This window comes from Melospiza georgiana, chromosome 14, assembly GCF_028018845.1.
Source record: "Melospiza georgiana isolate bMelGeo1 chromosome 14, bMelGeo1.pri, whole genome shotgun sequence".
Lineage (NCBI taxonomy): Eukaryota > Metazoa > Chordata > Aves > Passeriformes > Passerellidae > Melospiza > Melospiza georgiana.
In genome coordinates, this window is record NC_080443.1 from 16,011,358 (window position 1) to 16,039,058 (window position 27,701).

Here is a 27,701-nt window from a genome sequence, read left to right on the forward strand (position 1 = left end):
TCAGCAGCATGATGCCACACTGCTTCATCAGAGCAAATGAAGGGAGCTGGGACCAGGATCCAATGCTAACAGAGAGACAAGGTCTCCCAAAAGCTGCTAAATTATCCAGGCAATGCCTGCATCATTCCCAACCTTCCCCCTTCTTGTAAATATTAATTCTGATTTACCAATGCTCCAACACCACCAGGGCATGGCCACACATGAATGCTGCCAAATCCAGGCCAAAATTTGGGAAATGCTGCTTGTGAGCCTCAGCAGCTGGAAGACACTGACTGAAGGCAGTGCCAGGGACGGCAGGCATGGCTTTGGCTTGACAGCATCGAGGCATTTACAGCCTCTGACACGACTGCATCAGATCTTCAATGACAGCTAATAAAACGGAACTACACCCCACTGCTCTGAAAAGCAGCGACTCAGAACTCCTTCAGAGATTAGACTTATTTAAATAAGAGAAAGACACTGGGCTTTAACAAAAGCTCATAAGGAAAATAGCTTGGCAAGTTTGATAACAAGGAAAACACTCTTTTTCATATTCTTGCTTCTTCCTCCCGGCTCCATCCTCTCCTTGCCTTCCTCATAGCCTAGAAAATTAGATATTTATCCTGTACTTAGTGCCTGAAGGGGGATGTGCTCACCTCAAAGTTCAACACTTATCCATGCTGCTTCTCCACCTAAAGTGATTTTTTTTTCTGTACCATTCTGGGGCTTCAACACACCACAAGGAACAGGCAGGATTAAGATAGGAGGGCAGGGAGGCAGGGGACAAAGTAAGAACTGTTGGGCTGGGTTGTAAATAAAAAGCAGTCAAAATATGTTAAAAAATACAAGGCAGTGCTATAAATCCCTCTCTCCTGTGTGAGCCAAGCTACTGTGTTACAGAGCTGGAGGGGCTGTGAGACTTCCCGTTACTTTATAGTCCATGACGATCACCCTCTTGCAGAGCCACAGTATAACAAGCAAATGTCCCGACTCCCAGGAAGCCTCTCATAAAAAGAGGCACTACAGCCTCTTACAATACTCCAAATAAGAGAAGCAAAAAGAAAGGATTCTTGGCTGTTGCCCCCTCCCCCTGCCATAAACTTGTACTTATTTTGCTAATTTTGTTTTAATTGTGCGCTGCAGCAGAGGGTGTTGTAAGCTGGGGAGAAGGAAAGGGAGAGGAAGAGGAGGAGGGAGCCTGAAGCCAGGGAGCCTTCGTGCTTGTTAATACACAGGCAAAATGATATGCACATATACAGCTCCGAAAGCTACCATGGGGAGGGAAGGAACACAAAGGAGCCATTTATTGCCTGAAAACTGTCTCTGAACAAACCCATTGTGTTAAAGTAATACAAATTCACAACACCTTCCTGCCTCTTTTTCCATCTGGAGCTGGGCTAGTTCGGGTAAAGGCCCTGCCACCCAGCACAAGTCCTGGGGCCTCAGACCCTGGCAGAGCTGGGATTGCCCAGCATCCTTGGAACGTCCCCTCTTAGGGCCAAAAGCCATGCTGATAACACCGACGTGAGAGAGAGGGAAGAAGAAAAGGAGAGTGAGAATAATTTGGCTTGGAGATTCTTAAAATCCATCAACTCATTTCTGGTCAGGCTGTGGGTTTATCGAGAGAGACGATTTAAGTCCAAGAACCAGAAGAAGGTATCTTTTGATGTAACATTTTGTTCTTTTTCTGAATACAAAGTTATTCCAGGCAATGCAGTTGGCCTGAAATAGTTACCAGTTACAAAACCGGGACTGCTCTATCTCCCCTCCTCGTGCAATGCAAAGAAGATCCTCCCGCTGAGCTCCAAAGTAGGGGAAAAGCTATTAATTAAAAATAATTCTCCACGTTAAGGCTTGCTGCCTAAAGCTCAGCTAATATTAAGGAAATTCCAGCCGTTCACTCCCTGCTGCTGGAGGCTTTTCTTTCTCTATTTTGTTTTGCTAAGCTCTTTGAGAAGAAGGGGATATGGAGATCACCTCGAAGGCTCCAGCCCCTTCCATCCCCTCCCTGAAATTCAGGCTCTGCTCTTTCCCTCTTTGGGAAGGACCCAACCCATCAGACTGGATTATCCTGGGAGGGAGAGCAGGTTTACTTTCTTTGCACCTTCTTCTGAACCTGAGGTGAGGAAGGGGAATGTCCCCTGACCTTGGTGCCACCCAAGTGTTCAGCACCAGTCACAAGAGCTTTCCCAGCTCCCAGCAGGGCTGCCCCTCATCCCCACTCCAGCCCCACATTCCTGCTGAGCATCACCGCTCTGCTTCTCAAAATACCTGCCCCAAATTCCCAAGCCTCAACCACGCTCTCCACAGCCATGTTCAGGCACTGCTTCTTCACGAGAAATTGCTCATGTGCAAATCTAAATCTTCTTCTCTGGCTGGAGTCCCACAGATGCACTGTCCCAGGCCCTGGGACACAGGACCTACACAATAACAGCTAATATGGGAAAAATATCTTTCAGTTCTGCTTTTTGATGGCAATGTATTTCATTTCACTAATGTTAAATATCACGGAAAACTTCCAAAAACACTTTTAGAAACCTTTTACATTTCATAAGGTGTTGTCACAGTGCTTGAGAAATGTAGAAAGAGTACAAAAATGGAAATCTGAAGAAAGAAGAAACTAATTACACTTCAAAAACATTCCTTTTTTTGTGCTGGGAAAGGGTTGGGTAAAGCTAACACTTTAACACCTAAACACTATAGAACTGCAGCAAATAGACTGATTTTGACAGTGACAATACAACTGCAAAATTCCTGCCATTATCTCAAAGCACATCTTCCACTATTATTTTCTTAACAGTTCTATACAGTTTAAAACATCCTCTCTATTTCCATGATTTTCTTCTGGATTCATATTTCATGCAGGAATCTTTTAGAGAAAGGACCCCCAAAAGCCTGTTTTATCAAATTCTAACTTTTACCATTTCAAACCCACTAATGCTGAAATTTGATGTACAAGCTGTCAGAACAAAAGCCTCTCTTCAGTGCACACATTTTGAAGCCATTACTTTCATTTTTCAAGCAACAACAACAACAAAAAAGAGGAATACCTTCAGTATTTTTTATGATTCCAAATTTCTTTTTGAAGTTCCTTAAGCCTCAAAAAGGTTTAGTTAAAACAATTTCTATGTTTTTGGGCAGTAAGTTTTTTCTGGCCATTTTTCAAGTGTGCTTTTCTAAATATTCTTTTCTACTGAGATAAAGGTTAAGAGAAGGTAGTGACAAAGACAGTATATGATGGGGAAAAGTATTTCATACACCACTGTGAATTTACATAGAGCTGTCAAATGTGTTATACCAAAAAGGATTCCACTAGGACAGACAAATAACCTCTTCATTCTTGAGCATTAGTCTTAGGAAGATGTGAATTTAGATCTTGATTCTTGAACACTTGATTAAAGTGTTAAGTCCATACTTAGGCACATACAGCTGAGTCTGACTCAAATCAGAGAGGCTGGAGATCAAGTTAATTTTGTACTTACATGAGGATTTTGGTCCAAAAAACCCGCAGAGCTAGCACTGAAAGAACAAATCACCCGTCATATCCATGCTTTCTTTCAAAATCATGACTGTACCACAGCGCCAACACACACACAGCAAGTCCAGATTAACATATTCCCTTGGGAATTTCTGTGGGACTCTAAGCACAGATTACCTGGAGCTTGCCATGAAACTCTATTCACTGCTGACATGGGATTCATACTGGACAGGCACCTCAGAGAAGGAAAGTTGTTCTTTAAACTGTCTCCTAAGCAAAATGTGGCATTTATTTCTTCTGAATTTCAGCAGTGCAGATGATGTAACCCATGATGTTGATCCCTTATGCTACCACTACCCCTTTTGCAGATAAAATTACTCTCTGTACCACTGCTGCTGAGCAAATCTATGATAAATATTGCATAAATTCATCAATAGCATTCAAACACTTCTTTCAGCCAGTCATGTGAACTGTACTCTTGTTTTTCTGAGTTCTCATCCTTCCCTTAGAACTGTTTACCCAGCCTGAGTTCACACACATTCACATTGTCTCAGTGAGTAATTCAGGTCGTTCCATGGGCCACATCGATTCATCAGCAAAACCTTAACGTGAGCTATTTTGAGCCAAAAAATACAGGATGTTTTACTTGAACTGCACAGGCAGCATCTTTCCCAAAACCCCAGCTGAAAGATGCAGTGCTCTCTGTGAGCAGAGGGGTAGCAGTCTTACAGCTCCCTACTCACTTGTCTTTCATGGGAAATTCATCCCAAATATCTGCAAGAGAAATTACTCAATACAATACTTCTGCCTGTATCACATTATTTATACTGCAATAAATACAAATCAAACACCACTTTTGATGTAAAAGCTGCCAGTTGAGAATTTCACTTCTACATGAGGCTGCTTCCATTTCCTACAGAGATATTAATTTCTAATTTTTCCTCCTGTCTCTGCAATTACTTTTTAAACTTCTCTATTTCACTTCATAAATCCCACTCATAAGACTACAAGTCACCCAGATGCCATCTGCTGAAAAACAGAGTGATGGAAAGTCTGAATAATACACTGAGTCAGGGTTATAGATGCTACATTTTGACACATTCAGAGGCATAAAGTTGAAGGGAATAGATTAATAATTACTTTACCTGAAACTAAATCAGTTGTTCATTACAGGCCTGACCACAGGCTGAAGCTGGTTCTATAAATACCTTGGTTTGGTCTGATCTAATACAAACACACTGGGTATGCAAATATTCCTCACTCCAACAGCAAGATGCTTTTTCTGATAGTTCTTGCTTTAGCATGTCAATCTGAAGCCTTGATTGCTTTTCTCACACTTCTTTGGATGAAAGGACATAAACAGCTATGAAAACCAGTTCTTTAATATGCTACTCTTCAATTCAATTCAAACATACACTTATTGCAAAAAGAACAACATGAACTGAGAAAAAAAAAAACAGAATGGAGAGCACCATAATGTAATAGCAAATGCAAAGCAATTTTCATTTCTGGATCCTGGAGGATGCATGTACAGAGTAATTTTTCTACTATACAGCAAAAAAGGGATGAGGGGGAGGAGCACATGTGGACAGCTTATGAAGGAGTGCTTTTTAACTCAAATACTACATTTTTGCAAGCTTTTAAAAACCACTGCTAATAATTTATATTTGGTATGATGGAGAGTGTATACATAATATTGCAGAGGACAAAAAGGTCCTAAATCTTTCTGGCTTGGATTCTTTGACCTCAAGAAGTTTAGTCTGAAAACATTTGTTACATGATGAAAAGCTTTGTGAGAATGCTAATGCCATTCTTAAAGGGTTAATGATGCCTAACTGATTGGCACTAAAAACTAGATTTCATTTGGTATAGTGACAGGGATACTCTGCCACCAGGAGTATACGTTCATGCCCACATTATTATAGGACAATTTAGATCATCTTATTTTAAATTTCATGGCTCTGTAACACAGATGTAAATCAAAGTCAGTGAGGCAAATGATGATTTTTCCATAGTGAGATTTTTATAGTCTTGATCTTGAAAATATGCTTTGGGCCCAAGCTGTCTGTCAAAATACTTTGAATTAGCCAAAGGAGTTTGTGTTGCTGCTAGTGTACAATTAGAAACAGAAAACAAAAGCAGAAAGCTTTCAAAACAAGGGATGTCCCATCATTTTTAAATCTGGGCTTAACTATTACTATTTATAAAAGAGCTGGAGATATGAGGTGTTCAGGTCCAGTTACATGAGAATATTGAAATGGAGATATTTCAAACTGAAATCCTGGGTACACCTAGAATATCACACACTGTTAGTGTGGCTGAAAGCACTGCAAAGGAATACATGTGCTTATTTTGTGTACACGTATAGAGGCAGATGTGTCTGTGTACACCTGCACATGTAATTTTCTATTGAAGGATTTCAGGCATTTAATTGCATGATTGTAGCACACAGATTCAGTCACATCAAAGAAATTCCTTACTTTAATAAACACACTGTGCACTTGACATATTGGTTGTCTACTTTTTTAAACCTGATTTATCCATCACTTCTATTTCCAAATTTGACTTATTGGTCAATTCCTTTCTAACATTTGATGCATTTGTTATTTTCTTTTCAAATTTGATTAAAGCACATAAAGCAAGTCTTTTCAGATCTGTTTCTAAATGTTACACATATATCTGAAATATACATTTAAAGTCTTAATTCCAAAACTTTCTTGATTAATAATTCATCTCTTCTTATCTTGGGATAGTCTTTCTTATATGCCAGTATAATCTGAATTAGATGAAACAAGCAATTACACTGGACATAAAATACAGTAAATGTAGCTTTACAATAAATTGCTACCTGTGAAGTTTTAAAGAGAGCCTGGAGATTTAATAAAAAGCATTAACACAAAATAGGGAAAATTTGAGTTCTAGCTTCAACATTTTTATGCTCTAGAGTTACACACTGCAAAGGCAAACAAAAGAGAATTCATGCTGTGCATCTCTAAGTGCCCTGGGAATATCAGAGAGGGAATCTCAATGTAAAAACTTGGTCAGGAAAAAAGACACAGGGTCAAATCTTTGTGGGAAAAAGACAGGTGCAGAGTTCCAGAAAGGGCTCCCTGGTCTGAGTTCAGCATCCATTCAAGCCAGAAGCAGGTGCAAGATCAAACTTCAGACAGGATGAGAACCTGATGGAACTACAGACTCCACAGTGAAAGCAATGAAAGGAGGGGGCTGAGCCTCGACTTTCTGGCCAAGCTCCAGAACAGGTAATTAAATTTTACCTAACTAAATTCCCTCTACACCCTCAACAAGATACATGTTTGTTATCCACTTCTTAATCTGCCCCAAACTGGGGGCAGGGCTGTTTTACAGAGCCAGGCAGCTGCTGGGTTCCACTGGTGCGTGAAGGGAACCATATCCATCCATCTCCTATCTGCCTCACAGGGCTGTTTTGAGGGCTATTTAATAAATATTTGGGAAGATGAAAGACACCCGGAAAGTGCAAAGCACTATTATTTCACACTCACCTCTGAGCAGATCTCTAGATAAACTGTACAACCTGGGAATTCAAACAGGTACATGAATGGATTTCAGAATTAGCCCCACAAATGGTCCCATCCTGCCCAGGAGGAGCTGAGCACCAACCCTCGCCCTGAACCCCAGAGAAACGGGCAGTGCTCCTCATGCAGCAGGAGATGCTCACAAAACAGGGTTGCCTTTGAGGGATATCCATTTGTGTTTTAAGACACTTCTATAGTTTTGGTAAGAGTTCAGAACAATCACCACCAAAGTCAAAAGAAAATTTTTCACTGGGTTTGGTGAAAGGAGAAATGGAAGGAGCAACATGCAATGGGCAGGGCTGACTCTGAGGCTTTTACACTGCTTCCTTCTTTCTACATGACTAAAAGTAAGAAGAAGGGAAGAGATAGAGAGGAATATGACTTGGAGATGTCAGGGTCAAAGTGAGGATGCATGTCCCACCTCTGGCTCTGCCAAATAAATAAAATAGTAGCAGTAAAACTGGCAGTAAGGAGTAAAAACCTGGAATTTGTTGCTACAATGCCTTGTTGTTCCAATGCAGGGAGATCTCCTCCCTGAGCTCTCACAGGACACTTCATGGCAGGAACAACTGGGGCTGCTGGCCTTAGGTGGAGCACAGAGCTCTGCATTAAGATCAATCTGCCCTGCTCTTGGAAGTTCATTTCTATCAATCATCAACACAAGGAAGGAAGCTGGCCCTGGATGGCTTGATCCCCTTGGTTTCTCTTGACATCTAAAAACCACCATGACACTTAAAAAAAACCAAACCACCGTGATACTTAAAAAATAAAACACAGTGTCAGTTTTAAATGAGCTTCCTTAAAAAGATCTGACCTCAGTGCTGCCAGAGCCCTGGTGCAAGAAGCTGCCAAGATGTCCCCTCTGGGAGCAGCATGGCTGTCCTTGACCCTTCCCACAGCAGGCTCCTTCCCTGTGCTGGCTGCAGATGCCCGTGGGTCAGTGCTCCCTGGAAACACTTTTCCTACCAAGATGCATCTGTGCATTGCCTTTGGGTGTACATCTCCTGCATATCATGAGTCCAAACATGATGATCACAAATCCCTCCAAATCCCACTGAAACCATGGACAAGAGGGGTTGAGCAGGTACCTCCATATCATGACAGCTCATACCCCAGAAAGCTGCATCTTGGCTGGTTGACTCATCTGCTTCCTCCTCCAACTGAGTGCAGCATCTCTTTATGTGGACAATGAGAAAGAAGAGAAAGCTATTTAAATTTATACTTTCCCGTATTCAATTATTAAGCTGAAAATAGGCAGCAATTACCAAAACATTCTTGGGATGGATTACATGTTACCATTTCTTTTATCATCCAAAACTCACCAAGTTTTGGGTTTCAGTTCTGGTTGGTTTGCTGGTTGGTTGATTGGTTGGTTGGAGTTTTTTGTGCTTTTAATGATGGTAATTATATTATTCATCCTTTGGAAAAAAACAGAGATTTCAGAATTGCTCAGTAGATCTATGTGCTTCTGTATGTTAAAATCTAGTGTAGCATAACAGAAGCATGCAAACATAGCATGTAAAAAAATTTGTTAATTCTTTCCTAGAAAAACTAACAAAGCAGAAGTTGCCTGTTTCCCACAGCCAGGCACCTTGAATTTGGTGAAACATAATTACTCATTTCCCATAAAGTAAAGCAGCCTATTTCCTGGCCCCATAAAGGTCTGAACGCGGGCAAGCCATTCCCACCAAATGTCTTCAACCTCAGGGCTCAGAAGAGGACCGTGAGATAAAGGACATACCTACACCTCTGAAGATGAGGTCCATTACCATGTGAGTGAGCAGGCAGATGTCAAAGGGTGAGAGCAGCAATGGCCTCTGGATGTTCACTGACATTTTTTGAAATGTCTAAAATGATCTTGAGCTCCCTAATTTTCATATGAATCCAGTAATGACTTCCTGTCCTCCTCAACCATCCCAAAAGTCAATGCTATGCTGTCCAAGACAAACTACCCTCTCAAGAGGAATTAGGAAAAGACTTATGCCCCAAGTGAATAATATTCAGCCCCCTCTTACTTTCCCAGCAGAGCTTCCCCTCTCTTTTCCACTCTGCCAGCATTTCCCACACAGCACAAATCCACATGTGAACATTTCACACAGCAGGGAGCCAGTTCTCACACCAGCAAATGCCAAACCCTCCAGAACCCTTAAAACAAACAAGGCACTGTTTGCATCCTGCACTTGTTGAAATGTAAAATGGACCTGATACCTTGGGTTTCAGCTGCTGGCTTCTCTCTGAGACAGAGTTTCAAGACAAAGAGGTTACGTGTGGCTACAGCATGGAAGTGGTTTCAGTGAGGTTTTTATACAACCCAGTTCCCACCACAGCTCAGAGAACATCCCTCGGTTTCAGAGGTGTCTGCTGCTGGTGTGGGTGGCTCGGACAAAAGATGGGATCTCATTTGTGCTGACTGTGTTTCCAAGAAGTGGTTTACCACTTACACTGCCCTGCAAAGCTTACTGTGCTTCCAGCAGAGAAATGCAGCATCGGAGCCATCGGCTGTCACCGCTCACGTGTCACCAGAGCTCTGAATGTGCTGCCACAGGAAACTACAAAATTACCATTTCCAAAAGTGGACTGAGCTTATGGTGTTAAGCAAACGTTGTGTTGAAACAAACAAGCAAACAAAGATACCCAAATCCAACCCATACCACCCACAAAAAATATCCAGAAACCCCCTCCCCCATTACAGCAATTGGCTCTCACTCTGTTCACCTATTGCTGCACACAGGGCATCTACATCCAGAAGAAAACAAGGAACAGATGTTGGTTGATTGAAAAACTTGAGCCTTCCATTGTTTTATTGACTTGTCACCACAGAGAAATTTGCTTTAATTTACTTTAAAAGTAAATGACTTGATCTTCATAAAACTGGTGATAAGTCACAGTTCTTAATGAGGACGTTAAACAAGGATTCTGTTTAACAACCAGAGGCACCAATTCCAAATGCAATGCCTATTTGAACAGACACATCTATCTTCTCTTTTGAAACACTCTGGTTTATTTTCAAGATGTTCAACATACCCAGGGAAAAAAAGAAACCTTTGAGCCCTTGAAAGCCTATGCAAAAGCTTAAGGCTTTTTTTCCCCCTTCATGATACTTGATTGTACCAGATTGTACCAAGTAACTTCTTTTTTTTTTTTTTCTTCTTTATTCCTGAATGAAGTAATTCATATCTAAATAGAGACCTTTTGAACTCTACTGGCTTCAAGATAAACTACACTGTTACTGAGGAAAAACGTGAAAGAAGGAAAAAAATGCCAGGAGTTCAGGGGCTTAAAATCAAGAAAAGACCTTCAACTTTTTTTAATATAAACTACCAGCTACTGCCAGGCCCACATGCAAGCCTGGATGTTTTTGAGACATTCAATTCATGTCCCCAGACTCAAACTCCAGTATTGCCACTCCAAATCAAACATCACTGATGACTGTCAGTGGGAATGGTGTCTCCTAGGTAATGGAAAGTGAAAGGTCTCCCAGAGCAGCTGAAGGATGTAGGAAGGTTCATGATCTTTTCCTGGTCTTTCTTTATACTACAAAATTCACACAACTATGCAAGAAATTTTAGCTGCACCTTTTTGGAAGCAATTTGCAGTTTACAACTTACAGCTCAGGTGACAGCTGAGTTTTCTACCAATTAAATAGGCCACACTCTCTGCCTTGGTTCCAGGTTTTGTGCAGAAGACCTGAAGGAAGACAAAGCAATGATGGACCAAGATGTACAAAGATGCCTGAGTAATCTCTGCTTCTACAAAAGCAGCTGGTGCTGCTCTGAGGGAGAGAGTGTGAGACATGGTGGTGGGCAGGGGCCAGGGAGAGGGAAAGAATAGAAAACCCAGGGTATGGAAACTCCTCTAACACACCCTGCTAATGCCCTGTGCTTGTTCCTTATGGCTGATGGGAAAAGAAGGGTAAGTAAATGGACATCCCTGCACTTGATCTCTTGATCTCTTGAACTTGATCTCTTTCCATCTCTTTCCACATCACATCCTCCAAAGGTTGGCTGTTCTCATGAGAGTGACGCTCACCACAGCATTCTGCAAGAACAGTCATGAAGCACTGCAGCACAGAGGTGCAGAGCTCTTTCACACGTTCTCAGGGAGAGAGGAAAAGGCAAAGAAAGAAAGAACTGATAGCCATGTTTGAAGTGACAGAATGGAACATGGGGAGTGGGAAGCGCCTGTATGGCCAAGAGGTGTGTCCCAACCCCAGCCCTTGGCCAGTGTCTGGTTCAGCACAGCCACAGCACCAACAGTGGAGCACCACTTCCCCTGTGGTTCAAAGAAAATGGCTCTCATCATCACAAAGCCCTTTATCCTGCAGCTCCCTGCAAGTCTCTCATCCAGGCACAGACAAGCCCTCAGCAAACTCCAGTAGCCTGAGAAACGCTGAGCCAGAGGTGTTAATGGCTGTGACTGTAATGCAGTTAATTTAATTGGGTTGTCCATCCTTGATATTTGCAAAGTCCCTTTTAAATGTTAAAACCTTTTTTAAACAACTGAGTTATTATTTTCTCCTGAACTTCATTTCCATTTTAATGCTGATATTCACTTTCTTTTGCAAATTGAGTGAAGGTAAAACTCTTCCTATAATATACTGTCCTTTTGAAAAACTTATTTCCTTTTGGTGCAGTTTCAAACAGATAGAGCTGTAATGGCCAAAATAAATTTTATCCCAGAAATACAGAAAGCTAAAAGTTAAGCTTAACTTATAAACCTTTTTTAAGAGAGACAAAATCATGCCAGCCTTATCACCATGACAGTCACAGTTGTTTAGATTTATTAGGCAATGGTAATCAGGCTATACAATAAATTCGCTATAGTAATGCATTAATCACTTTGCAAAGAAAAATGAACCACTGAAAGGAAGACAATACATTTCCCTCTCTCTTCTTTCCCATGGTAAGAACTGGTCCCTAACTCCATTCTTTAAGGAAGGAAGCATATATTTTCTCTTCTCTGCTACATCTGTGAGTTGAGCCAATGGCTCAGCAAGGTCATTCTCATTTTGCTTTCTACATAACAGAGTTCCATGAATATTTCTCAACAAGATCTTCCATTAGAGCTAGAAAATACTTAGTGTAAAATATTTACTCGATTTGATTGCTGCTTTCCCTGATTCTACATACACTCCCATAGTGTACAGAAAGTTCATACTTTTAGATGTGACAACTTTTTAAGTTGATGAGGTGATCACTGGGGGCATATGGATGTCCAAAGCAGTTTTATAAGAAAGGGGATGTATACAATGCAAAGCAGAGGTAGAACCTCAAAGAAGAAAGAGATATTTGTATCATAAATGGAAATTCTTATCTTCCCCTCATAAAAGTACATGATGAGTATGAATACACCAACTATCACCCTTAAAAATCTGTCAGATTTTACCTCCAGAAGTGGCACCTGGTCTGTCTTAGTGAGGTGGCAGTGTGTGCACATCCATTATCACTTTTCAAGGCAGGGTTTGGTAAAGCCTTCAGTTAGGAAGCCAAAATCATACAAAACTTAAATCCACCTCCAGGAGATGCTGCCTGGTATTCTGCCATGCAGATTAATCCCACTGCAGAGCAATTTGTGCCAGCACATCTGAGAAGAAAAGTCCCTGGGGAATATTTACTCACAAGTAAATACTTTTGGTTTGCTCCAGCATATCTACCTACCAACCTCCCAGGCAAGACACTGGAAGTCAATGAGAGAAACAGAATTAGTAGGTTCTGTTTTCCCTTTTTTTTTTTTTTTTTTTTCCAAGGAGCAAAGAGAATCTCCACTGAAAAAGCACAAAATGTATTTTTCAACTTTTAAAAAAACAACCTAGAGCCAAGAGCAAAGTCCACCCAGATGGCCAAGAAATCTCCTTCGGTTCTCCTTCATCTGCGGCATTTTGGGGCAAAATTCCTTCTGTCACAATGGAAAATCTGATCTACCCAAAATGAGCAGCAATACCAGCAGAGGGAAAGGTGGTGTGCAGGTGGCTGTAGCTGCTCAGCTGCTTTTGAAATTCATGAAACCTGTGGGACAGATTATGCATGCAGCACCTTGAACACCTCAAGGTGCAACCTACAACCACAGAGGCAGAATCCTATCTCCCACTCTTACTTTCATATATAAAATTATAAAATGTTAAAACATGTTTCCTGAAGCCTGTCATTACACTCTGGCTGCACGTTGCACTACAATATTCCTGTTACCAGGGTAAATTCATGGGGAGGCTGCAGTTAACACTCCCAGGTAAAGAAATGCTCTGTACCCTCCATCCTGCATAAGACAGAATATCAGAGTGAGAATTAAATTATTCCTCTTTCAAATGCTGTAAAGCCTGCAGGCAGCATCCTCACAGTCCTTTTCAACACAGGTAAATTGAATTCCAGCAAGTTTACTGTATGCAGACTCTTCAGACAAGATATTAAATAACAATGTCATGACCATAACCTATGAAGAAAGACTAGAAAACGTGGAGCTGTTTAGTCTAGAGAAAAGAACACTGCTGCAAGCCATAACAACAGCCTTCAAATATGCAAAGGGTGAGAGAAAAGAGGAAAAGAATGGGCTGTCCTTGGTGTGGGGACATGAGGGACCTGAGCTGTGGGTTAGACAGGGAGAGATGCTTTTGAGAAGGGAGGATGATGAAGGTCTGCCAGGGAGGCTCCATGGACGTGTCACTCTCTCCAAGGGGGGCTTAAACAACAGGTTATGCAAATATCCATCAGGGATAATGTAAGCCTGCCTCATGGCAAAGGGATGGATTACATCACCTCCTGAGACTCCTCACAACCCTGTTTCACTTATGATTTTATATGGTCGAGGCCCCAAGGGTAATTTGCCCCACTGCCCAAGCTTTTCTTTTATCTGCTCAGGGCTGGTGTATCAGCTCTTCCCACCAGCCAATTACTTGATTTGGGATGTGCTCATGTAAGTGAAAAGGCTGATGTCTGCAGGGCAGCCAGGCAGCAGCATGTGCTTACACTGCTCAGATCCATCACCTAATTCTTATGGAAATAAGCAAATGAATGGGAGGGTGGTTGGTGTAGGAATGCAAGAATTTGGGACAAAGTTCAAGGGTTGCTTTTAGATAAATTGTGCTACAAATACGCCAAAAATTATATAATTTTGTGTGGATTTGCCTGCCATCTTCAAAAATATTTGTCCTTCTGCAGTTTGAGGGAAAGTCTGAACAGGCCCTGCTGCTTGGCTGCCCTGCATCCCCTCTCTTGGAAAGGATGGGGTGGGCATGAGAGGGGCAGCAGCCCCAGCCTGCATCCAGGTCCTTTCCCTGCTCACTCCCAGAGCTGCAGGTGTGTAAGGAATCGATGCTGGCTGCATCCCTGCAGCTTTGGGAAGAGCTGAGACAGCTCCAGAAGAGCTGAGACAGCTCCACAGGACCCACAGCCAGGGATCCTGTTGGATGCAAAGTGATCTGTTCCCCGGACAGCAGCACCCATGGGCATGGCAGGAGGAGCTGGCCCTGGGCAGATCTGCAGGAAAGCCTTGCAAAAAGCAGCTCCCAAATCCATGCAAGGCTGAAAAGCCCCCAAAATGGGCATGTGGGACACTGAACCATGAGCACCTGGGACACTGAGAGGGGATGAGCACCTGGGACACTGAGAGGGGATGTGCTGCCAAGGAGCACCAAGTCTCCAGATATGTGACAGGCACCCTCTGACAAGCAGAATTTGCTCTGTTGGAGAAGGGGGAGAATTTTGGGTCTGACTCTTGTTTTCTTGAATTAAATTAAAATTTAAAATGAGTAAATCTTAAAAAAAAAAAAAAAAGTAAAAACATGAACCAACTGCTCTTCCACTTTAGCCTTCCCAGTTAATTTTCTTGCAAACTTTTTTCTGCCATCCATGCAATGGATGTAATCTAAAGCTTTTTGGTGCATTCTCTTGTGAAACTCGAATTTTTGTGTGGCAAATTAAATTAATTTTCTTGACGGAAAACTGGGAAAACTAAAAGTATATAATAAATTGCAAGAAATGCTTACATGGATAATATATCAATAAATAATCCTTGTACTTAATCTGAAAACCATTAGGTAGTTGGAGTGATGACTGATTTAACACTACCCATTTAGAGTACCTGTAATAATGTGTTATTTAAACTCAAGATTTTATATTAAATATAATTCAGACTAAAATATTAATTTGGAAATAATTGTATAACTTGAGGGATTTTTTCCTACACTTTTTTTAGAAAAAAGATTTAATTAAAAACACAAGATGAAATAAATATTTCAGGGCAACCAGCAACAAAATGGGAAAATACCATGTGTTTGGAGTTTTAGTGCCCTCTGAGTGCTGGAATTTATTTGCAGCAAGCAGAAAATAGACAGCAAGCATAAAAATTCAGCAGATTCCCGCTAGTAAAATTATTTATCAAGCTAACAAGGGAGGAACCCTTCTAGTAGCAACAAGCCAGCAAGGAAAAGACGTGCCTTTATATTTTACCTTTGGGTTAGCACACTAGTAAAAATGCCAACTGACAAGCACTTCACATAAACATTTCTTTCTAAATGAGCTGCCTTGTTAGAAAAAAATCTAAGCAAAGGAGCAGTACAGTCAACAGACAGAAAAAACCCCAGGATGAATACTACATTGCTGCATATTACAGGAAAATATAAATAAAGACATAAAAATAATGTTGATGCATAAATGACTTTAATGAATTAACACTTCATTTTGCATTTAAATTAACTGCTTGGGCTATAAATCTATCTTAGCTTCAATCCTTCCAAGAAAGAATACATGGCAGTTATCTATTATTTACATCTTTCTTACCTCTGGAACTAAACGTATGCACACACACTCAGAAAAAAAAAAAAAAGAAAGAAGTGTGAAATATGTGTGTGTGTGTATTCATTCACGTGCTGTTGGTAGAGCTGTGCTGCTCAAGCCCCACTGCAATATTTATCGTATACTTATTTTACGACTGAAGCCCTGAAGTAGGTTTTACAGTTTAGTTTAACGATACCAAACTTTGATTATAAATTATAAGTGGCTTTATTGCAGCCTGAAGAGGCAAAAAATTTGGAGACACTTGATTGCCTGATCCCAATTAAATTTTAAAGAAATAGTAAAGCGACACACATTGGCTGAATAGCTGAGCTCCAAGGAGCACTGCAAATTACTCCTGCCGGCTGTGCAGCAGGGCTAGACCCTCCCAGGACTTCTTTGCTAGAATGAACATTTGACAATTGTCAGCAAGCTTTAAAATAAAACCAAACTAAACAAAAGAAAACAAAACAAAACAAAAAAAAAAGCCAAGGATGGTTCTCAAGCGTTATTATTTTCATTGCGGAAAAAAATAGCTCGTGGGAGGGTAGGGGGCAAGATCAGACTCAGCATTTCAGCTGGGTCTGTAACTCAGGAAGTAAAACCTGCCACAATTGTTGACAAAGAGAGAAAAAAAGGAAAGTTTTACACTAAATGGAGCAGTCAGAGGGAAACACAGGTTGGAGCAGCATTTCTGACTGATCTCAGATGGTTTTCTGGACACAGTTGTAAGACAGACCCTGCATTACTCACTCAGACTTCGAAGGCAAACAAAATGGGGAAAGGCAGAGTGAAAAAAACCCCAAACTACTGGGAAAAAATGTCTGTTTAGAGCTTTTGCTCCCCTCAAAGCCTGACATTCGTCTCGCCTCTGCAGCAGCTCACAATGCAGGGAGGGAATGCAGCGTCTCCCACTCCCTGCTCCAGCGCCCCAGGCTGCTCCAGCCAACCCCGGGCACCGCAGGGGCTGAGGGAAAAAGTCTCCAGCTCCCAAATTCCAGCCCTGGGCCCGATCCTGCATTCTTTGCACACCCAAGTCCTGCAAAAACAATGGGATTTTTGGATGTGCGGGAAATGCTGAAGTGAGCTGGCATTTGTTAGCTGCTGATGGATTACATTAATATGAATATTTGTCTGTAGGGGACAAACACTTTTGAGAAGTGAGCGCAACATTATGAGCAAAACATCAGCAATAATAACAAAAAAGGATAGGGAGAAGCATCATTGATGTAAACCATGAAATAAATAATATATGTCAACTTTTATGTTTCTTGCCTTTGATCTGCGTACAGCTGACATTAAGTCCAGGAACTGATACCTTTTTAGCTGAGAAGACACAAGATGTCAAGTTATATTTTTTAGTGCAAGGCCAACACATGAAAACAAAGCTAAAGGAGTTGAAGAAGTGAGCATAACAAAAAACACAGAGATTATCTCTTGTCATGGGAAAGAAAATGATGGGAGTTTCCATGGAAGCTGAGTGGTTAATATAATGCTGTCTTCACTTTGCCACTCTCTCCTTATTAGAATATAATTTGGGTCCAAGTAATATGGAAAGAGTTTGTTCCTGTGCACAGCAAGGGAGTGCCATGGGTAGAGCTTCTGCAGAATGAGGACTACAAATGTACTGACGAGCTGATTCCTCATTCCCTGCCTGCCTCTTGTTTTAACTCTCTTGTAAAGACGTTTGAAAGTGGAAGCTGTTTGGAAGCGCACATAAAAGCATCCATTAAAAGGCATTACATTACAGCTCCATTGGATCCTGCCCAAGTGATCCAGAGGCAAGCTGGAGCACCACCACAGATCCCAGGGAGGCTACTCCTGCCTTGGCTTTGGTGGCACCAAGTAAAACTGGTCTTTGTTTTACTTTCTTGCTTGCTTTTTACTAGCACCAGCCCTCTGGTATGGGACTAAGCCCAGAGCCTCTCCATCAGCTCCCCCACGCTCCTGAGCATTTACACCAGGTAATAGGAAGCAGAATTTGGCCCTAGGTGTGTACACTGGAGCTGCAATTGGGTTAGTAGGTTGTTCCTATCCACACTTCCAGCTGTTGCTGCTTAAAACCACAGCCAGAAGATTGCAGAAACGCAGAAGTGCCACCTCTGATTTTCTCCTCTTTAAAACGTGCATCTCTCCCCAGGGAAATCGCCCTTCCTCTGGGAGACTCAGGATGTGCTGCCATGCACCCCTCTCCTTTACAGCCTGAGCCCGTTAAGCTTTCCATGCCTTCACACCCCATTTCCTAATTTAGCTGGACCTGAATCTTGGTGCTGCTCGGGGCTGTGCTGCAGCAGAAGGGCCGGGGAGCGCGGCTCTGCCGTCAATAACCCGGCACAAAGGCCCTGCACAAGCCCAGCCGAGATTTAATTACCTATCACTGCTAACAAAAGCTCTCTTTATTTTGATTAACTTTGAGGGAACAAGGTTCCCCACCATCAGAGTATGTTTAAGTAATTACGCAGTACAGACTAATATGCCTGAAAACACAAAAAGAGGGGGAATAGGGAGAGGGGAGAGAAGAAAGGGAAGACATGAGCTCAGCCTTACTTCCCAATTTAAACTAGGAATGACCTCAGGGTCAATTTTTCAGAGTATCTCAGATCAATTCAATTCTCACCTCCGCTGCCTACCTGCTAGCAAATGAACTTACTGTGCCTTCCAATAGACAGAAATGACTAAAAGGAAATCGCATTTAGCTGCATCTGAATAACCATGGTTATTAGATGATGCGTGCAGAGGAAAAATTACCATTTTCCTTCTCCTTCTCCTCCTTGTGATTGTCATTCTCACCTCACTGGTGATTAAGATGTAGGATGCTCTCGCAGATTGTTAATTAGGTGTTAATATCTGCAAGGGGCCACAGCAAGCTCCTACACCTGAGGTCATTTCTCAGAAGTCAGGCTGTCTCCGGTGACAATACCTGTAATTCCCATAGCTAGTTTGATTCCCACTCAACAGCTGGAGCTAGTGTTTCTTTCGTGTCTGGTTTCATTTCCTATCTGAAATTATATGAGTGCTAATATCTTTATTATCTTTCCCATAGAAGTGCAATGCTGGAGCATGGCACAGCGTGTTGTTCATAGGCTTTCTTTTCTTTTTCTTTTTTTTTTCTCGCAGCATTTTCAAAACATTTCGAGCAAAAATCTTTATAGTTAGCAAATTTACAGCTGAGGACTCCATTATGGTTGGGGAGGGGTAGAAGGTAGGAGGGAAACAATAATAATTTGGGGATGGAAGAAAAGAAAAGCTGCACAAGTGCTGAATGATAATGGCTCGAACCTTGGGAAAAAAAGGTAATGGCAGGAAGGGGAGGAATTACAAGGACAGTGTGACCTCTGCATGCCTTGCAGGTGCACAGGAGCTATTCTGTACATAGAGGTATTAAAGCTATATTGTCTTTAAGAGAGAGATGGGGCACATAACTGATTTTGCCTACATTTTGGCACGTTCAAAATCAGGGTAAAGTTATGTGTGATTCAGAAAATGTCCAGCTCCCAAAGCACCTGATCTTTGTAATCCAGGCCCAGTGAACTCAGGAGAGTAAATTCCCATCCCAGTAGAAATGGTGTCTGGGACCTGGGCAACACCAGTGATTTCTCATCCCAGAGTATGAAGTAAGGTAAATGACAAGTACTTCAATAAACCAGTTTTCATTAAAGGGCTTCAAGGAACATTACAGCTATTTTTTAACTCCCACAAAAGCCTAGAAGGTAAGAATTAATTATCTAGGTTTATAACTGTGTAAACTGAGATATAAAGAGATCAACGGTAACAGACCTTTAGAAGAAACCTCAGATAACAAGTTTAAAGTGCTCCAGTATTTTGCTGAATCTAGAATCAAATAAGTGGGTCAAAGTCTCACAAGTGAGTCAGACTGTGACTCCCAACTCCCGTTTTCTTCACTCTCTAAACATTGTGACTATATGTGGAGCCTGAGAAGTAATTTTATATGTGGGATGTTAAATCAGTACTTTTCCTGTCTCATCAATCTCCTGTATTTTGGTACAGTGCGAATCATTTGGTAAGTGGCACAAATTAGAAAACCCAGGAGAGATGTTAAAAATATAACTGGGGTTTTGTTTTGTTTTTTTTTTAGCACTTAAAATCCTTTATTAGAACTACACAACAGAAAGAATGACGTCACCAGAAAATATTTTAGAGCTTACTTTAAACACAGGGAAAAATATTAAATTGACTCGCCTGGGAATTTTAGGGGAGTAAAAGTTGTTACATATGGAATATACTTTCTCTTCACTCATAAAGATTTGAGGCATTTTCATACTTCAAATTCACAGGAATGAGCTAGAAAGGCATTTGAGGCATAGTAAAATCCTGCTTTTTATAAACTCTCAAGAACTTATTTTTTACCTATGCAAAATGATCTGTAAATTGTACTAAATATGTTTGGGGAGAGGAAAGGGAGGGGGAGAGGTTACTCTGAATTTTTTAATCAAGAATAACATACTGCAACCCATTTGATAAAAAAATATTCTCATTTAGGCTTAACAGAGCACATCTGCTTGAAAAATACATACAAGGCTCCCATTGACTGCTGTGGGAAGTTTGCCAATAATATTTCATGGAAGTTATCTTGCTATCAGCCTCGGAAAATAAAGACATTTTACAGGGAGTGTTAATTCAACAACGTAAAGTTAAAAATAACTTGCTCATGCACAAAGAAATTTGATTGTTTTTACAGTTCTTAGCTTTAATTTTCAATTTTATCAGATGTACAGTCTAGGAATAAAAACAAGATCTAATTTCCAGTGAAGCTGGGTAGTTTGATATCCCAGGCCACGGCCATGAAAAGAGAAATGATGTCATGAACAGACAGACTCAACTGCACATCAAAAATACACGTGAATAGTATGAGAATGCAAAAGGTCTTATACAAAACACAAATCTTTTTCAAAAATGCATGTGCAAATGCAGGAATAGCAGTGAAAAGTAAGTAAATGTGTATTTTCAGAGCACCATGATTTCCCCTGTGTGAAAAGTCTTGGAGGCAAACTGGAAAAGGAACAGAAAATACATTTCGGTTCTTTACTGCTCCTTATTCTCCCCTTAGTTCAGGTCTCATCCATATGGGGAAATTAGGAAATAAACTATACTGCAGTGCTAGTCATTGCCTGGGTGGACACTCCTACTCTAGAATAAGAGTGGATTTTCCTGGATAATTTATTATATTTTGAAAGCAGCTTAGCTGTAGTAGGGAAGGGGGAAATCCACCCTTACTCCCAAATAAGAACATCCATCCTGGGAATTCACAGCTCAGCTACCTCCGTATAAGTTCAGATTTTGCTTTTTATTTTACAACCACCCCTGTAGATATTCCTTTGTGGTGGAAGTGTGGGGCCCAGGAATTAAAGGGTGATTTTACCAAAGGCTTCAGTGGGGCCAGAAGTCCACCCAGGATCTTTCCTCTCACCTGGGATGTAAGTAGGATGCAATTTAGGGTCCATCATTGCCTCATCCTGCCCTTGGAGCTCTAAAAAGGTCATTCAGAGCCTCTTTAAAAACTGAAACATTGTTACACACAGTGATAAAAAAACCAACAAATTTTTTATTCCCTTTTTTAGAAAAAAACCTGGCTACATTTTTTATGTCAAAAGTAAATTCTACTTTCCAACATCACCATGCTGATCAGGAAATACAGGGATATTCCATGACATTGGAGGATGGAAAAGCTTTCCTGCACCAAATAAAATACACTGAAGCACAGTGAAACACACCTGGGGTTATGTATGTATTGTAAGGGATGTTAGCTGGTGCTGCTGGAATAAGACAAAACACAATCTTTGCAAAATAACTGTTGCTTTGTAAAACAGCACAATGGAGCCTTAGTGGTATTTTATGGGGTAGCTACTAATTTTGCTGCTGGTATAAGAGTGTATAAACACAAAATTCATCCTGCAGTGCTTCCTCTGAAAGCTGTCAGAAGTGGGAGGACATGGAGTGACACCAGTCCTGGCCTCCACCACCCCTGCTGCTGCCTGACCTGCCAGGGACATCATGGTGAGAACCTCTTAACCAGCAACCACCAACTATTCCTGTCACAGTCATTAAATAAACGGCCCTGAAATCCTTCAAGTTTGCCAGAAATAACATAATTCCTTCAAAGGAGCCAAGTCAGTAAGTCAGACCGTGGAGACTACTGTCCACTACTATAAATGTACAGTCTTAAATTCCCCCAACCAAGCCAGCTCCATGAATATCAAGTGAGTTCTCCTCCAGACAGAGTGGAGGATCGGAGTTTTCATATCTAAGCTTATTATTCCTAATATCACAGAGACACTTCCCTGAATTGTCCTTCTCCTGCCCAAATTCCCCATCTGACCAGATGTCTTTCTCTCCCTTGCTTTCACCTGTCAATCATGTTCACAGCTGAAATTTGATTTCTCTCCCAACAGTAACCTTAGATGAAATATTACCATAGGGGTCAGAACTGCCTGAACCTTGCCGTAAAAGTTTGTTAACTCTTCCAAGACCCAAGAGCTATTTGCTTAAAACTAACAGATTTTGCTGCTGGTTGTTTTGTGTGTTTTTTTTGTCTACAATATGGGAAATTATAACCACAAAATAGTGAAGGAAGACACAAGGAATTGTCCCAGAGAGCAGAAGGCTAAGCAAGTCTTGAGATCACAAGTGTCAATAAGGGAAAAACATTTCCTTTTTTATTATAGGGATAAAAATAAATATCACTAATTTGTATAAATCTAATAGTCACATATATGAATTACAGGAAGCATGGCAGATTTTCCTATGGGATCATTGAAATTAGAAATGTTTCCCCAAGAGCAAGCTGATGAAACAAGCGCTGCACCTTTGCTATTAAAATACACACTTCATGTATTTACTTCAGCTGATAGCAACTTGGCTGTATTCTTGCAAAAAATCATATTGCGCTCTGAGTTTTCACAAAAAACGTGAGTGAGCTGGCTTCCCTCTCATTTACAGTGGTGAAAAATAGAAAAAAAAAATGCAATGCAGGCAAAACCCTATCCAGGGTGGTCCTCAGGGAAGTAAGAGGAGCATCAGGCTTAAAATTAAGGTCCTGTAGTGCTCCTTGAGAAATCTATTCCTACAACTCATACACCTTTAAAACCTTCTCTCAGTTCCATTTAATGTACAGGCTACAGCACCAGTTACACCCTCCCCATCCTCACTTAAATTTTAAATAATAAATCTGTTACTTAAATTTATTTTCAAAATTAACAAAGAAATCTATTATTTTAATTTATTATTTACATTTCTTTTAAAAGATAAAAATTAAATCTATTATTTAAACAAGCTTAATTCCATGAGCTAATAAAATTCAGCTGTTTTTAACAGCACTTAACCGTTGATCAAAGTGTGGCAGGCTGCACGGCAGGCTGTGCTCTTAACTAAAATAGGAGGTTTCATAAAAAAAATTCACACAGGAATCTGTCATTGCAACCTTGGTGCTCATTTAACCCACTTAGTATTTTTATAGTCAAGGTCAATAAAAGTCAGATTCCATGGAACAAAAAAAATAAAGTGCCTGTTTGAGTCTAGCAGGGGAAGGGATTGAAAGTTTTAATTCCCACATTTTCATTAGCAGCATATTTTTTAGTCAATGTTGACAGATTGAATGAACATGAATTTCCAGAGGAAAGCAGTGCTGTGAATTAAACTCTATTGTAATTTGTAAGTACTGAAGTCATCTAACACAGACTCATGATTTTCATCAAGATCTGAGGGAGATCTTCAGAAGACCCATCCTCAATCCCCGTAGCTGATGTCTGAACGCCAGCATTTGAAGAAAAAGAAAGAAAACATTTGCAAAGCATTATATATGAGGTGTGGGACACGAGAGAGCTGCCTGGCTGACAAAAGTACAAAGCCCCATCATTACAAGTGGTTCTTGTAGGCACCTGAAATCAGCCTCGCCCAAAAGCCCAGGAAACTGCACCACAGCCTGTCAGCGGCTCCCCGGGGCTGAGCAGAAAGCACCATCTTAGCAGCAGAAAACAAAGCAGAGAAATTACCACCCCTGCTGAAATATGGCAAATTGCTAATGAAAAGGAAAACATACCTTTTATTTTTGACCTCAGGTAACAGGGATTTTCACATCACCGTTGTAGATGATTCTCTCGGGTACCTAATTTAGTAAATATATTAAAATAAACTATTATTAAAAGGAATATTTAACATCATAAAGCCTGTCTGTTGTGCCACTATGGTACAGAATAGGACCTTTTATATGCAAATCCTAAATTAAATTTAGAAAGTCTCTTGTACTGTTTATTAATTCTGGCTGAGTGAAGAAGAACACAGTTTGAAGTGAAACATTTCTAGTTCACATATTTAGTATTTACTTCACATTAATAACAGGAGATTCTTACTGACAAATTACCTTAAGAACACGTATTTTTTGCCTCACCAGTGAATATCAGTTTCTAATATCTGAAAGTGTGTAGCTTTCTGTATTTCTTTCTTAATGATTGTTATTAGCTGCACTAATGTAATTGGCAAAATAATAATCAATTTTTGTACACAGTCCATTATTTTCAAGACAGTAGTTTAATAACAAAAGCAGAGCTGTCATTTCCCCCTGCAGTTACTCACACTGTACAAATTCATCCTGTCAACACATATTTAAAACCTAATTAAAAAAAAAAAAACAACATAGAGTGAATCTTTGTACAATAAGTGAGATAAGTCAGTGAGTCAATCCACATTTCTTAAATATGGATATTTTGTTGCGTCCCTTACAATCAACTTTCCCTCCCTGAGTGTGCATGCACAGACACACACATGTATTTCCTATGAAGTGCCTGCAGGAATGTTTGAGCTCCGTGCATTTATTGGAACCGTGCAGCATAATCAGAGCAAGGATAAACCACAAGCCCGATCGACTTGAATAAAAAAAAAAAGGCAAGACAAACTGTAGGCTCTTTTCCAGCATTTTGATTCCAGATTAGCTCTGCAGCTCTGAAAACAAAAGTGGGCAGCACATCTAGAGCCAGCTGAATAATCCCTGTCCCACATCCCACCCAAGGCTCCCCACTCAAAAGAACCCACGCCTCTTTGAAAGGACCCACTGACCACCGAAAAATATGTTACCTTATTGTTTTAGTTTGATTTTTTTCTTTCAGGTTTGGAGTTTGTTGTTTTGTTTTTTGAGGTTTTTTTGAGAAACAGGATGGTGCTTAGATAAATGCAATACTTGGCACCTGGCCCGGGATCTCTAAAAGCAAATGACTCCTGTGGACCTTTGGTGTCATTTTCCTCAGGACGACCTCTCCTTTCATGCCAATCGGTTAATTCATCCTGTTATTAATGCAGGGGGCTGAGAGGAACAGGTACTCAGGCCTCACACCTGAGGAGCATCTAGAAACTGATGTGGTCAGCCTGCTTTCAGTCTTTGCTGTGCCCATCCCTGCCCTAAACCCACAAGCATGCCCAGCACAGCACACCTGGAACACCAACCCTCTTCCACCGACAAGGTGCATTGCTTCACTTAGCAGCTTTATTTAACTATCATTTTATTAATAAGGAAAGAGTCAAAGACAGTAAGAGAGCGTGAAGGCAACCAGAGACACTAAGCAGATTTATTAATTTAAGAAGCCTGATCACTTTCCTTCATTTTATCTGACAGAGTTGGTGTAAGACAGTTATACTTCAATAAGTTCTCTACACTATACTGTGCTATTTTAAAAGGATTTCACAATAAAGGAAGCTGAAAGACTGTGCACAGTCTGGAGACCGTATCTGGTGTGACATGAATATAGTATTTTAACCAGATTTAATCTTACAGTATTCCCTCCTCTACAATGACTTTGCAGGAGGAAACCCTACGGAAAGGAAAATCTGTTCATCCTACACCACAGAACACTGAATCGCATTGCAGACTCCGGCAGCTCTTCCTACATATTAAAATGCTTTCATCAGGGAGTTTGGAAGCAGTCAAGCTGGGGGGAAGGGGTAGGAAAGTAAAAAAAAAAAAAATACTAGGTCTTGTTAGGTTCAATTTGGGATCATTTTTATTGTCACGGCTCTCAGTGCTTGAGGGAGCAGGGGCTGTTTGCAGTGGAGACACCTCAGCTTTGGGAGACAATACCAACACCCTGATCCCATACCCTTCAGCAGTGATATCCCACTGCCAAGGCCTTGGCAAGAAGTTTTGTTTCAAAATTGGAGAAGCAGGGCTGAGGCTGCACGAAAGGGAATCTGCCTGCTTTCTTACAGAAGAGGGCTTTAAGCTTAATCATATACACATTCCGAGGCACATCCACACAGACTTGTGAAACTCAGCCTCGGCAAACGCCGTTCCCCGCACTTGAGATTCTTTAAAAGCCATGAAATGTAAATCCTGCCTGCTCCCATTCTTGCTCCCTGCAGAGAACTCAAAGCCTGATCCAAAAAGTCATTTTAAAAGATCTCTTTGATTGCCGTTGGGTTTAGATTTGTCTCTGTGTGTGCACAGGTATGAAGGAAAAAGAAAAGAAGAAAAGGGGGAAAATTCAAGAACTGGGAAAAAAAAAAGGGAAGAAATAGAAAAAGGAAAGGAAAAATAAGAAAGAAAAAGAAAAAGAATGAGAGAGAAAAAGGAAAACGAGAAAAAGGGAGACGGGAAAGGCAAAGAAGAGAAAGGGAAAGGGAAAGGGAAAGGGAAAGGGAAAGGGAAAGGGAAAGGGAAAGGGAAAGGGAAAGGGAAAGGGAAAGGGAAAGGGAAAGGGAAAGGGAAAGGGAAAGGGAAAGGGAGAGGGGGAAGAGAAGGGAAAAGGAAAGCAAAAGAAAAAGAAAAAGCAACAGAAAAAGCAACAGAAAAAGCAACAGAAAAAGAAAAAGAAAAAGAAAAAGAAAAAGAAAAAGAAAAAGAAAAAGAAAAAGAAAAAGAAAAAGAAAAAGAAAAAGAAAAAGAAAAAGAAAAAGAAAAAGAAAAAGAAAAAGAAAAAGAAAAAGAAAAATTGGAAATACTGTGACCAAAGCCGAGGGAAGTGCTCTGTGGACATACCTAGGGCCGAGCGGCCCGTGGGAGCCGCCGGGTGACAACCGGAGCTCCGCTCTGGATGCGCGGCCAGACGGATCCATAGTTCCGCCCAGACTCCCCTTTTGTTGCAGGGATGGGATTTAGAGAGAAACAAACAAGAAACAAACAAACAGCGGATGCTGTCCTCACCTTCCTGCCCCTCCCGGGCGGCGGGGCCTGTCCCCCGCACCTGGCTGCGGCGGGACCCGCGGCTGGGCGGCCGCTGCAGCCCTCGGGGGCTGTGCCCGGGGACAGGGCCAGGGCCAGGGACCAGGACTATAGCGGGGACAGGGGCTGTGCCGGGGGTCAAGGCTGTGCCGGGGGCGAGGGCTGTGCCCGGGAGTTGTGCCAGGCCGAGGCTGTGCCGGGGCTGGGGGCTATGCCGGGGCCGGGGACTGTGTCCGGGTCGAGACTGTGCCGGGGACACAGCTGTGCCCGGGATCAGAACTGTGCCTGGACCGGGGGCTGTGCCCGGGATCAGAACTGTGCCTGGACCGGGGGCTGTGCCGGGGACAGGGCTTTGCCTGGGGTCAGAGCGGTGCCCGGGCCGGGAGCTGTGCCCGCTGTGTCCCTGGACGTGCCGGCCGGGCCGGGCGGGGCTGAGGGCAGCCCCCAGGGGCCCCGGCCGCCCCCCAAGCGACCCCGCCGGCCGCGGCCCCGGTGCCGTGAGGGACGGGGAGGGGCCGCATCCCTGCACAGACAGCCCCGGCCCGGGGCGATCAGGAGCTGCTGGAAGCAGGGAGGTGAAAATCCGTGCCAGAACCTTCCCCAGGGCTGCTGCTCCCCCGGCCGGGTGGCGGCAGGGAGGCAAAGGCGTGTGGGCTCCGACCTCTGCCGACACCCCGCTGTCCCCACACCCTGCCGCCTTTCGGGGACACCCAGATTTAATGGAAAGCCCAAGGACTGAATGTCAGAGAGATGCCAGAGCT

General features: G+C 41.8%; 1 protein-coding gene across 3 annotated transcripts in view; it reads right to left on the reverse strand.

Moving 5' to 3' along the window:
- MAF (MAF bZIP transcription factor) overlaps nucleotides 1-27,701 on the reverse strand; it is a 183,999-nt gene that overhangs the window by 147,690 nt on the left and 8,608 nt on the right. For 2 of the 3 annotated variants that reach the window (XM_058034428.1, XM_058034429.1), the window contains exon 2: nucleotides 23,833-23,898. The exons of the other annotated variant lie outside the window; for it this stretch is intronic. In XM_058034428.1, coding sequence (XP_057890411.1) covers nucleotides 23,865-23,898 — 34 coding nt within the window. In that variant the 3' untranslated portion in view covers nucleotides 23,833-23,864. The remainder of the gene's footprint in view (nucleotides 1-23,832; nucleotides 23,899-27,701) is intronic. 3 annotated transcript variants of the gene reach the window in all.